The sequence below is a fragment of the Muscardinus avellanarius genome, assembly GCF_963383645.1.
Source record: "Muscardinus avellanarius genome assembly, chromosome: 20".
Taxonomy (NCBI): domain Eukaryota; kingdom Metazoa; phylum Chordata; class Mammalia; order Rodentia; family Gliridae; genus Muscardinus; species Muscardinus avellanarius.
The window spans coordinates 7,703,821-7,717,400 of NC_137806.1; the positions used below are offsets into that span (position 1 = coordinate 7,703,821).

The 13,580-nt window shown below is 40.1% G+C and overlaps 1 protein-coding gene across 1 annotated transcript in view; it reads left to right on the top strand.

The window, feature by feature from the left end:
• The window catches only part of GPR158 (G protein-coupled receptor 158), a gene marked incomplete at both ends in the record, with an annotated part of 324,736 nt that overhangs the window by 214,030 nt on the left and 97,126 nt on the right, over positions 1-13,580 (top strand). Inside the window, one exon of the mRNA XM_080717186.1 lies at positions 465-519. Coding sequence (XP_080573312.1) covers positions 465-519 — 55 coding nt within the window. The remainder of the gene's footprint in view (positions 1-464; positions 520-13,580) is intronic.

Consider the following 13,580-nt stretch of genomic DNA (forward strand, 5'->3'; position numbering starts at 1 on the left):
AGTAGAAGCAATGCATGTAATATAAAGACTATGTTTTTCATGCCTCTTACTCTACCTATATAAGCACCTTCTTTCCTGTAGAACTACCAGGCAGGTATTTAACTGAAGACAAAGAATCATCTAATGAGGACGTGAAAGATCTGAAATGACCTCACGAATCCAGAGAATAATCTTAATAATCTTGGTATCTGTTTCTGCTGTTAACATTTTTCCTGAAACTCTGCTCTTTTAAACCCATTTTCTACTCAGTTGAAAGAGAGATCTTTAAAAACATCCAATCTAATCTATCATCCTTCGGCTGGCTTCTGAATGCTATTAGAATCAAAATGGGAACTTGATGTAGTGTGTGTTGCTGGATCTGCCGGCCTTCCTGGCCGGCCTTCCCAGCCTCATCTCCATCTTCCTGCCCCCAGCTGTCCTGACCTTTCAGTTCTCAAATAAACACAATCTCTCCCCTTAACTAGGGGCTGCTGCCCCGTGGAGGCAGCTTCCGAATGATCCAGTTGCCGTCAAAGAACGGTGGGACTTGCTTATATTGTTTTACTTATATTTTTATTTGGAAACAGGGTCTCTTAAACCACTGCGGCTGGCTTCGAACCTGCGCAATCCTCCTGTCTCCGCCTCCCAAGCGCAGGGATTACAAGCGTGCGCCACCACACCTGGCACTATATTGTTTTACTTAATGTCACCATTAGGCAACAAAACATTTTTTCGATGTTATTTTGGAGTGTTAGAGGAAATTTGGTTCATTTTTACTTATAAGACCCCATACTTATTCAAATCAAGTGGTCCCATTAATGAGCATGGCTTCTAATCTTTAGAATTGTAGAGCCTGTTAAACAGATGAACTTCCCTGGTAAAGTAGGACAGTATGCAAATCAAAACTGCACTGAGATTCCATCTAACCCCAATCAGAATGGCAAGCATGAAGACATCAAATAACAACAAACGTTGGCGAGGCTGTAGGCACTCTTCTGCACTGTTGGTGGGATTGCAAACTAGTTCAGTCACTATGGAGATCAATGTGGAGATTCCTTAGAAAACTGGGAATGAATCCACCATATGATCCAGCCATATCACTCCTGGGTATCTTTCCAAAGGGGTTGAAACCAGAGAACTACAACATTATATGCATACCCATGTTCATAGCAACACAATTCACAATAGTTAAACCATGGAACCAATCTAAGTCTCCATCAACAGATGAAGGGATTACAAAATTGTGGGAAATACACACAATGGAATTCTACTCAGCAATAAAGAAAAATAAAATTACATCATTTGCAAGAAAATGGAAGGACCTGGAGAACATTATGTTAAGTGATATTAGCCAGTCATAGTGAAAGGTCATATGTTTTCCTTATTATGTTCAGGATAGGGAGTACCAGGGATACAGAGACTCCAGATGATGAGGGGAAACCTCAGGGAGCCAAGGCGGAGATATGGGAGGAGATCTGAGGGCAGGGGTGGAGGAAGGCTTAGGTTCATTAATAGAAATACTACCATAGACTGTGTATACATGTGGATATATACCACGTCAATCTGGGTATCTGTACTGGGAGGGAGGGAAGTGGAGGGGTACCAAGAGCGTGTGCACAGATGTCATTGTCAACATGATTTACATTGTGATGTGAGACGAGAATGCACAAATAAAAGCACAACAAAACCCACCAACGTTGTAGTGTATAAAAGATGAATTCAAAACCAAATACAAATGATTTTAATTAATAAGTTATAATGAGTACTGTATGAAGAATAAGATTAAATTGAGTACTGGTATTGTGTCAAGAGAAGCTAAATTCCCAGTTCTTCTTTTTAATGAAGTGTTTGGTAGTTAAAATAAAAGCAGGACAGTTGAAAGAATAGTAAATGTCGGGCTGCTGAGTATTCAAAGCAGTGATTAGAGACCCTTTCTGTGGCTGGGATTCAATTTTGAAAGACATTTGGTAGGCTTTTACTTGTGGTGATATCAAATGCAGAGAAAAAGAGGGAAGAGAATTGGCAGCTTAACAGAAATATAAAGAGAGCATGGATTGATAATTCTGATATCTCTGGGAGGAAGAAACCAGGAAAGAAGGTTAGAAAGCATTACGATAGATCATCCTGCTCACTTCAGGTTTAATTAGTGGCCTGTTGCATCTTTACAACATAAATGATTTTTGTAAGTGTTCGAGCTACTAATGGGTAGCTCCCAACCTTACCCTCTATACCCTGGCTTTAACTAAGTTAAGTGTTTACACTTTGAAGACAAAAAGGACCAAATTGTTTAGCAAAGAGTCAGAGATAGCGTTAGATGGTGAGAATATAGGAGGTTGCAGTATAGGACCGACGGAGTCTGGAAAGGAATAGATATATATGGCTTTTTTTTTTACTTGATGAATTGGGAACTACCAATTTGGTAGTTGTTATTGATTATCTAGCTATAAGCATGGCTGCAGTTGCAGAAAACATTCTTGGCAAGGAGACAACAAATCTGGTCATTGGACCAGGACACATTGGCTTCCTTGGAATTTGGAGAAAAGAAGCTTGTAACTTTTGGCTGGAGTTCTGCTATAAGAAAGAGTAGTATTGAGTTAAGTGTTGTGGTGATCAAGTAAGTCAAATACAAGATGTCCCCCATCTTAAATGCTTGGGACTAGAGGTGTTTCAGGTATCAGAGAGTTTTAGATTTGGGCATATTGTATACACTTTACCAGCTGGACATTCTTAAAGTTAAACTCTAAATCCTGAAATCTGAAACTAAATTTAAAAGCATTTTAGATTTAAGGTTTTGGAATTACAAGTACTTGACCTATATAGCCAAAAGGTCTACTAACTTGATGGTGTAAACGTGACCAATATCTTTTTTATTTGTTAAATAGCATACGTACTTTCCGATTCCTAGCATGATCTATACCAGAATTGCTTGTGAAAGTTTTACTGGGGGTTGTAGTTTTTTTTAACAAAATATGCGTGAATCAAACAGAATGTTTTCAGGACTGGGTAACTCCAGGAAGGAGGTCCTGGGACTAGTGACCGCGCTGCTGTGTTATGCAATGAGCTTTTTATTCTTTCTATGCTGCAGATTGTTGTTCAGATTTGCAAGAATTAAGGTTATTTTTGCCTTTTCCAAGCAATCTTAGACTACAGACGATTTCATAACAATGCTTATATTGGAAAGTCCAAATTAGAGATTATCATCATTGTGCAGATGAGGACAAAACAAAATCGGACTAAATTTAGCTATGTTATAATTGGTAGCAGAGAGCTGAAGCATTTAAAACATTTTCTTACAGATTCTCAAAAGAGTCTCATGATTTGAAGTCCATATATTTATGAACAAATGATTCGTATGCATGATCGCCTAGAAACTTTTGTATAATTTATAAAAAGAAAAAAGAATTCTTTAAGATGAAACAACCAAAGTATAATTTCTATTAAATTATATTAGAAGATTATATGAATTAATGAAACATATTATTGGTAATATAAAATGTAGAAATTTTTTTGCCTTTACTGAAGCGTAACGTGAGTTATAAGGTTATCCTTTTCCTGTAACCTTGGTTACTTATTTGGTTGGTTAATGTGCCTATCTGCAAAAGATACCAGTACATGTATAAATGCAATATATATTTTCAAGTTGGCCACCCACCGTACTCCATGTCCTATTAAAAAAGAACTACAAAATCTTAGAACTAGAAGGGACATTAGACACAAGTAGTCTTTGTCCAACCTCTTTATTTTGCAAATAAAAAAAAAAAGAGGCTGAGAGAAGCTACCGTTCAGCCAACTTTTCTCATTTAGAGAAAGACAAGAATAGAATCTGATCTCTCAATCCCAGGTCTCCCTCTCTCTAGTAGTCCCGTGATTTCGCTGATGTTTTTATTTATTTTCATTGTATTTTCTCCCCTCTACTCCTGCTTTCTTGACATTTTTTTTATCTCTTTCTCTGTTTTTGTCTTTTTTTTGAGCTCTAGTATATTTTTCTTTGAGCCTCCTTCTAGAAAGAACATCTTTTCTGTGATTTTGTTGAGGCTATCGGAATTTTATTATCTGAACCTTTATCCACGTTCCTGGGTAATGTCCTGACTCTTCTTGTATGATCTTCATTTGCTTTTCCCACGCAACATTTAACCAAAGAGCCTCCACTGCTTCCTTTCTGATTTTATTCATCTTTTATATTGTAAATATAACAGAAAATGTATCATTTTAACAAATTTTCAATCTACAACTATATGGCTTTAAGTACATTGACAGTGTTGTATAACCATCACCACTGTTGATTCTGAGAACCTTTGAATCATCCCAAAGTGAAACTCTTATCTATTATACAATAGCTCCATGCTCTCCTTCTTCATCCTCTGTCCCCGTCCTCTGGGAAGAGTCCCAATTGCTTTTTCCAAGTACCTCACATAGGTGGATTCATAAAAATTGTTCTTTTGTCCCTGGCTTATTTTCTTTGGTATAATGTTTTCCAGATTTATCTATGTTGTAGCTTACATCAGAATTTTATTCCTTTTTGTGGCTGAATAAAATTTCATTATATACTTAGTCATGTGTTGCTTAACAAAAGGAATAAGGTTTGAAAAATGGACTGTTGAACAGTTCATCATGGTGCAGACGTCATAGAGTGTACTTATACCAGCTAAGAGGACCATGATGTCACTAGGTGATACAGTCCCCTGGGGTGGCCAGAGTTAATGTGGTCCATTATTGACTAAAATGTCTTATGATGTGCATGACTGTTTACACCACATTTTGTGTATGATTCATCCATGGGAGGACACTTGCTTGAGTTGTTTTTACCTTTTGTCTTCTGTGAGTCATACTGTGTTGTTTTCTCTCTCTGCATAGAGTGGTCATGGCCCTGTCCTGATGATGGGGCTTCAGGGAAGTTTGTGACAAAGGTTTACCTTGTGCCTTTCAGGGGATACTTTTTGACCTGGTGGACCATCTAATGCCTAATTGCCTGACTAGGTATCTCTTTCATAGGGAACTTATTAGACCAGAAGACATCTTTGTGGCTCTTGCCTGACCTGGGTCCAGTTTATTCCTATCAAAATAGCTGCTCTCTAGAAGACCCTTGATTGGGGTAAAGTTAATTTCAAGTGTGTCACTTAGTGAGAAACAAAACAAAACATATGAAGTACAAGCAGGTTATTACTTGGGGGAATCTCAAGAGAAAAAGGGTCATGGGGCAGTGAGAACAATGAGCAGGTGGGAGCCTGAGAGAGGTAGACTGGTGGATGAGGCTCTTTATGGTGTCTCAGCCAACATTCTCACTGATATAATTCAGAGCAACTGACCATGCAACTTAGATTAAGAAAGATTTATTCTGGGTTTGGTCCATGTAAAGCTGGCGTCCGAGATTAAAGAGCATGGTTGCAGGAAGTAGAGGGGAAGGCAAGACTCTGTTCTCACATCATGGAGGATAGAAGCTAGATAGAGCCAGCAAAGAAAGGGATTCAAAGACACAAGCACAATCCCTAAGTTCCCGCACCCAGGGACACGCCTTCTCCAGCCACAGACCTACAGTGAGGTTACTATCTAGATAAATCGACTTCAATGGATTTACTTACTCATGAGACTATAATCCTCATGAATCAATTACATCAACTCAGAACACCAATTTATGATCTCTTCAGGAGATATTCTACACCCAAACAATAGGGGTCCAGGGTATTACCCCAAGTAGGTTTCCCATTGAGAAATTCTACTTGGTGGGTACAGAGCAAGCTGGTGTACATCCGCAGCATTGTGCTGTGATTGAGAATGGACCTTCAGGCCCCTGCCAGTCTCTGTACAGCCCATGTGTGTGTGGGGGGGATCCGGAGGGATGAATCAAGTAGATTGCACTTAGCTGTTGCACAGGGTGATCACTAGAAGGCAATCGTATGCGATAGTTATCTGGACTGGCCACATTGAACTGAGAAAAGGCAGAAAAACCAGACGCTGTCAAGGTACTTCTGTATAAGCAAGTTAGACCTATATCTAAAAAAAAAGCTAAAGCAACATAAAAACGATAGGAATCCTCTACGTGCTGCTATAAACATCGCCGAGTAAGTATCTGTGTTGGTCTCTGCTTCCAGTTTGGGGATGACATATCTCGGTGTGGAACTGCTGGATCATACGGCCATTCTGTGTTCATAACAAAGAGCCAGAGTGTTTTCCAAAGCAGAGGCACCGCTTCACCTTCCCATGCTGGGCAGGGAACTTCATATTCTCCAGACCCTCAATAATATGTGTTATTTTCTATTTAAAAACAAACCATCTTAATGGCTATGAATTGTGGTTTGGGTTTTCTGTCTTTGATTTTTGAATGAGGCAGGTATTTGGGGTGTTTATCTCCTGAAAAAGCACACGGATAGCTGTGGAAGGAATAGTTGAGGCAGGCCACCCCTTCATCTCAAATTCCCATGAAGCCCCAGCTTCTCGGGCTGTTTGTCACTTGGAACTTTGCTGTCCTCTGTCACCACACTTTTGCTCTGACTACCGTCGTGGCTAGTGCGCCACACAGGTGCATCAGCACGGACGGCATAGCTCCAAATCTCTGGTCAATCTGCGGTGATGCAGTATTCCTACAGGAAAATCCTGTAGTTCTCCTTGGCCTCTCATCCCTTAAAATTCACTTCTCCAGTGGACTGGTTACCATTTGGGGACTGAAACACTGTTTCCTGCTGAGCTCTGAAAATAGAATGTAACAGCTCTCGACCTCTTCTTCATTTTTGGTTCAATTATAACTCAGTTTTAGGGTCTTCTTTTTTATCTCTTTTCTTTTTTCTTAGTAATCTCTTCCATTCGCACAACTAAAAATACTCTCTGTGTGCCAGCAACACCCAAATTAAATCTCCAGCTCAAATCTCTTTCTCAAATCTCAGGCTTATATGCACATCCACCTATTCCCAATCTGCACTTAGAGTCTGATAGACACGTGGGCTCAACACATCTAAAACTTAAGTCCTAATCCCACCATCACCATGAAACCTGTCCTCCAGCCAGTTCCTCATCTCTAGTTGTTAGTGATTTCATCCTTGTTCAGGTCCAAAATCTGAGTAATTCGAGACTTCCTTCTGTCTCCTATATCTCATGTCCAGTTCATCTGGAAATTCTGATGGTTCTGCCTTCAAAACCCATCCAGAACCTAACCATTTCATGGCCCTGTTATCATTCTGGTCTGAGTCACCATCAGAGAAACACAGATGATTACAATAACTTTCTAGCTTGGGTTTCATTCTTGGTCTCTGATAATCCATTCTCAATGCAGTAGCCATAAATCTTTTAAAACTGAAATCAGATAGTGTAAGTCCTGCTCAAAAACCCTGCAACAACTCTGAATTTTTTTTTTTTTTTTTTTTTTTTTGGTGGTACTGGGGTTCCTGGAAGCCCTTCTATCTCTGGGCTTCACTCCCAGACCTATTTTTACATTTTTATTTGGAAACAGGGTCTTCTAAGCCAGCACACGCAGCTGGCTTCGGACCTGCATGATCCTCCTGTCTCTGCCTCCCAAGCGTGGGGATTACAAGCGTGCGCCACCACGCCCGGCTAACAACTCTGAATTTTATCAGAATAAAACCTAAGGGTCTGCTAACCTTTTCACGGATCTCAAATAGCCAGGCACACTCCCGTCGCAAAGCCCTTGTCCTGGCGACTCTCTTCACCTGGAATTTGACCCCTCCGATATCCATGCCAAAGCTTCGTGGTCTCCTTTGTGTCTCCTGGAATATTATACAGAGCCCTACATGATCTGACCCTTCTTTACTTTTCCTGCCTCCAACAGCCTCACCTGTCTTGCTCAGTGTCCACATCACTGCCGCCTTGCCCCGCGCTGAACAGGCCTGGCAATACCCATGATCCGGCCCTGTGGCCTTGGTGTGGGTTGCTTCTTTATCCTCGAGCACTCCTAACCTACCTGCCTCCATCACTAACTCCTTCGTCTTAAAATCTGCTTAAATGGCAACTTCTTCATTAAAAGAAAGTCAAGGAACTTATTATTTTGGAATAAACAAGGGAAGATTAATTCAAAATTGGTTTTATTAATGTGAGCATAAGCCACTGAAATTGCAGATGATTCCTAAGAGGACCAAATGGAGACAGATTCAGCCATGATATGGAAGCAGGAATGTCACGATTCGGCAGTGGGCTAAGAACATCCCAGCAATCCCGAGATTGTCTCCAAAGGAAGAAATGAGATGTTGGCTCTGGCGATGGGTAGAGAATTTGACAGTCAGATAGTTTAAGTTGAAAGAAAAAAAATCATCTCTGCAGCAGTATTGTAGCCAACATGTTTTCTAGTGAAAAATTCTGAAAAGAATAAAGTATCTGCTTACTTTTAATTTCCTCACTACAATTTGTAGGTTAATGTCTTCGCTCATGGACAAACGCAGCAGGGACTCTCTTTTGTCTCTCTTTCAAATTTTTTTTTTTTGTCTCTCTCGATGACAAAAGTGCATCTTGAGTTTTTTTGTGCAGGCCCAAGACACATAAGTAATTACCCACTTCTGGAGTCTTCTAAGTTCTTTTTAGCTAATGAAAAACCTAACGAATTTCTATTTCAGGTTTTAGGCATTATATGTGAACATCTGATTTTAGGAGGACTTTAAGAGTCTCTGGGAAATATTCTCAGAATTGTTGGACATTTACATTAGCAGACTACCAACACTGTCACGTCCAAGTGTATCTCTGTGGTCTTATCTGTGAACAGTTTGACGTAAGAAGGCCGGAGGCACTTGGAGATGTTTAGAAGAAAGTTAGGAAAATAGTTGTAGAAAAAAAACAAAGTCCAGCACCGTGCCCTGTGTCTGCAGTGTCATTAAGGGGAAAAACAAAAACATGTAGAAAACTTTAAAATGGTTGCAAGTATTCCTTTTAATATGACAGTAAGATGACATTTATCTTAAGGGTCAAGAGCTACACAATAATGCTAATGAGTCACAGTTTAATAAAGTTTAAAGAAAATAGCCAAGGAAGAAAGACATAAAGGCATAACTCACATGGAATTTGTTTTAAAACCCAGTGTGAAAATATTTAGAGCCAGGTAAAAGTGTGATTGAGCAGAGCATTTAGGATACGCCCTGAATCAGGATGGTCAATGGGAACTTTTAGGATAAAGAACAGAAAGCTTTCCTAGAATATATCAGAAAAGTGGCTCAGTTTCAATGATTATTTTAGTCATACATTTTATAAAACCTTTGGCTATTCCAAGCATGGTGGCGCATGCTTGTAATCCCAGTATTTGGGAGGCTGAGACTGGAGAATCGTGGTTCGCAGATAGCCTCAGCTACTTAGTGAGGCTCTTTGCAACTCAGTGAGACCCTGTTTCAAAATAAAGACTAAAAAATAGGGCAGGAGTTGTAGCTCGGAGGTCGAATGCCCCTGGGTTCTATCCCCAGACACACACACACACACACACACACACACACACACACACACACAAACCAAAAAAAAAAAAAACTTTGGCTATTCTGTCTGAATATCTTTTCATCATAATTTCTGGAATTGGTGAGAAAGAGGATATACTTTGTGAAAACATAATTACCATCATCAGGTCTTTAGAAATACTTATCAAAAATTACCTGAAGAAGGTGTTATTTGTGGCTGGATGTGAATAACCTCTGTGATTTGTCAACTCTTGAGCGCTACAGTCTGAGATGTGTTCGCAGGGCTGTCGCTAGGCTTTGAGGATTGCAGTGCTCTAAATGTTTCTGTCTACTCAAAGTCTGTATTGAAATCCTCACCCCAAGCTAATGTTTTCAGGAAATGAAGCCTTTGCAAGGTGTTAGGTCATGAGGACAGAGCCCTTAGGAATGGGCTTAGTGCCCTTGTGAAAGGGTTCAAGAGATGCCCTTTCTCCCCCACATCACATGAAGGTAGAGAGAGAAAAATATCTGTGATTAAACAGGCCCTCACCAGGTTCCAAATCTGCCTGTAGCTCGATCCTGGATAACTCTTTTTTCATAGCTTCACATTAGGATCTGGCAATATCTCAATGAATTCCAAGTTGGGGCCCTAATGAGAAAACTACAGCTCTAATAACTGGCAGCGATTTCTCAGACTTTGCAGTAATGATTCCATGATGTGCAGTATGTCTGGCCGCATGAATTGCCCCAAGCTATTGTCTCCGTGACAAAATGACTATATATGATAGAATAGCAACTCTGGGAAATGAAACTGCCCATCAGTTCTGCTTCATCCCTGTGCGGACGTGCTCGGACCCATGTCCCCTCGGAAGCTGTCACTGTGCCAGGTACCAACCACCCAGGGTATTTGAGCTATCGTAAAACAAATCGAACCTTGGACAGTTTTCTACTTATTCCGATCTTTGTGGAAAGAGCAGATCTTCAGAACTAAAACAGAATTAATCTGTGACATGAGCTCAGAGAAAAATTCTAATTAAAAAAATTTAAGCCAATTGGGTGATGTGTGCATGTATGCCGCTGCCATCTTGTACCCCATTGAGATGTACAAGTACGACGCACCAATAAAAAATTTTAAAAATAATTTAAGCACCGAATGAAACAATGACCCACACTCTTTGGTAGGTCTTGGTAGTACTAGGCAGTGCTTGATTTTTTCTGCTTAGTTAACCTTTTTAACCCTTTTATTTCACTTTCTTTTCCCACTCTGTTTAAATAGAATATCAAATGTAGAAGTTGAATGCTGAAAGTTGGCAAAGCACCCTGTTTTTAGATAATGTTTAAATGGCATTATTTTCACCATGGAAATCTTGGCTTTGAGGAAGTGGGACATTTATCTTTAGGTGTCTTCTCAGTTCTTCCTTAGATTTTATTTCTGCCCCTTTCTATTTGTGAGAAATAAATCCCTGATTCAGTTCTAGAAAGAATCCTATGGTGGCTTCATAAAAACATTGTGAAAAGGAGTCTTGCATTCAGATGGCTGAACTTTATGAAGAAGACAATAAAGAGAGCAAGGAGAGAGGGCTGATCTCCCTCTTGTCACTGTTAAAAATGCAGTGCAAAAGCATTGCACAACAGCTAAGCACTATGGCTTTCTCTTCTAGAGTATGAACTATCTCCTGTCTGATTTTATTGTCCCATTCCTATCTTACCATCATAAGTAACCACACAGAAGGGTTAGCTTATTATAATGATAGATGACATTTATAGGGTTATTTTCCTTCCTCCAATACTGTGTTAAATATCTTAACCACTGGCTCTGTGTAATTTCCTATGCATCTTTGCATATCCCAGTGCATAATGTAGTGTCTGGCATCTATTAAGAATTAAGAAGCTCCAAAGGGGTTGCTGATGCTCCTGGTCTGTGGTCCTGGAATCACTTCAAAAACCAGGAGAAGTGATTTTCAAAGTATTTATAGAGAAAGAATGGTTGTTTTACTCATTTGTTTTGGCTATTTTAATCTATCATAGGAGTAGGTTTTTTTTTTTTTTTGCAAAATACAATAAATATGATTTACCAGGAAGGTGAATTGGGGAAAAGATAGATCAATGGGAATTCTTTTGTTTTTTTGGAATTTTCCAGTTCATTTCCAGATAACTTGCAATTTTCTGTCCAGATCTTAAGAAAGGGGGAAAACTCATATGGCAAATGAATGAATGTGTGTACCTATGATTCATGTGAGGCTAGTCCCTCCTGGTATTTTGGCAACCTTTTTTTTTAATCTCCCCTTTTAAATGTAGATCAAGATATATTTATTCTTTCCTGAGATTAAGATGTGGGTGCCTTTATGTGTCTTATTCTGTCTACCACACCAATCATCAATACTTTGAATTCAACACATTGTTCCTGTGATCCTGATCTACTTAGAGTCACCAACTGAAGAGTTCAAGATTCGTCCACCAACCCAAATAACGAAGGACACACAAGAGATGTAATGTCAAGCAGGGTTTATTGTGCTGCAGCTCTCCCCGGCAAGCCAGGGGTCAGGACCCAGACTTCACTCACCAGTCACCTCAAAGGAGATTATAAGCTGCCCTGGGCCAGCCGCAGCCCCTTCAATGGGTGAGGGAGATCAGTTGAGGGTCCCGACCTCGAGCCTCCGGCCCGCTCTGAGTTTATAGCCAGAATAGGGAGGGGGTACATACGTCAGAGCCCGCCAAAGAGGAGCCTGCCAAAGATACATCCAATCAAATAAACTGGCAAACAGGTACAACCAATAATTTTAAAAACAATCACACATACATTTGAATTATAGCAAATGGTTTCACAGAGCTGCCTCCCTATGTCATTGCCCGCCAAGGGTCTCCTTATCTTCCCTATGGGGGATGTGGGCCCATGCTTCAGGAGCCGCCCCTAGCTAGCAGATGTTTCCCAACAGATAAACTTTTACAAGCTCCCAACATTCTCTACATACCACCCATATCTAAGACAAAAGGCTATCTCCTATCTCCAGACCAGTGCCTAAGCCATAGTGTACAGAAGCCAGGATTTTAAGCAGATTATAACAGAAGTAAGAAGTTTGCCCGTTTACTCAATTCATTGCTTACACAAACTGCTACATTCTTATCCTAACCTTATATGCTAACATCCTACATTATGCCCTATTTCTATATCCTACTCCCTTAACTCTAATATAGGGAAGGGCTTCCTTAATTAAAACCTCAGGCTGGGGAAGACTTCTCTTCCTGCATTCCTATACAACAAGCTCTAGGTCATTCTAATAACCAAAGTGTTGTTCTTTGTGTATTCTGCCTACAAGACAAAGAACTCCTGCTTTACAGAGCCTGTGCCATCAATCTGTGCTTAAGAGAAGTTTGGTCTTCTTACAAGGATAGATTTGTTTCCCAATTAGTTGCTAACATCATTTTAAAAAGGGAAAATTTGACATTAAAAAATCATTTTCCTCCTTGGCTATAAATACCAGGTCCTCACTCCCTCATTGCCAGCCCAATCTCAGAGCAACATAGTGGCTATCCCGGTGAAGAATGTGTCTGTGTGTTCTAGTTTTTCACAGTCTCACCTGATCCACTTCATTCACGTAGAGTAAGTTACTGCTTGGACTTTCTGAACATGGCTTGATACTGAAATTTTTTGATAAGCAAAAGAAGCAGTACCCTTCCTCTGACATCTCCAAGTAACCCACATTCAAAGAATACAGCTGCCTCTAGACTAAACAAGCCACCTCCGTGCCCATTAAATTCCCAATATAAACTAAATAAACTAACCCAAAAGTCAAAAATTAAAGATGGCAGTGCATCATTGAGATTATTTAGAAGCCCACAGGCATTTGGGCATGGTGGTGCATACTTGTAGTCCCAGTATTTGGGGGGCTGAGACACGAGGGTGGCAGGTTCCAGATGAGCCTCAGCAATTTCGTGAGGCCTGTCAGCACCTCAGCAAGCTCTTATTTCAAACTTAAAAACTAAAGTAGGGCTGGAGCTCTAGTGTAGAATGCCCCTGGGCATAACCTTCATTACCAAAATGCATGCACACACAGAGTGGAATCCCAAGGTCACTCCTAGCTTCAAGAAAGGCCATACGTATTTAGGGGCCCTGTGCCCATCTGAAAGGCTAACACTCTTTTTTCATAAGGAAAAATGAAAATATGTGTATCGTGAGATCTCTATCTGTGGCATGCATGTGGTTTTTTATTTTTTCTAGTTGTTTATTTGTATTTTCTGCATTTC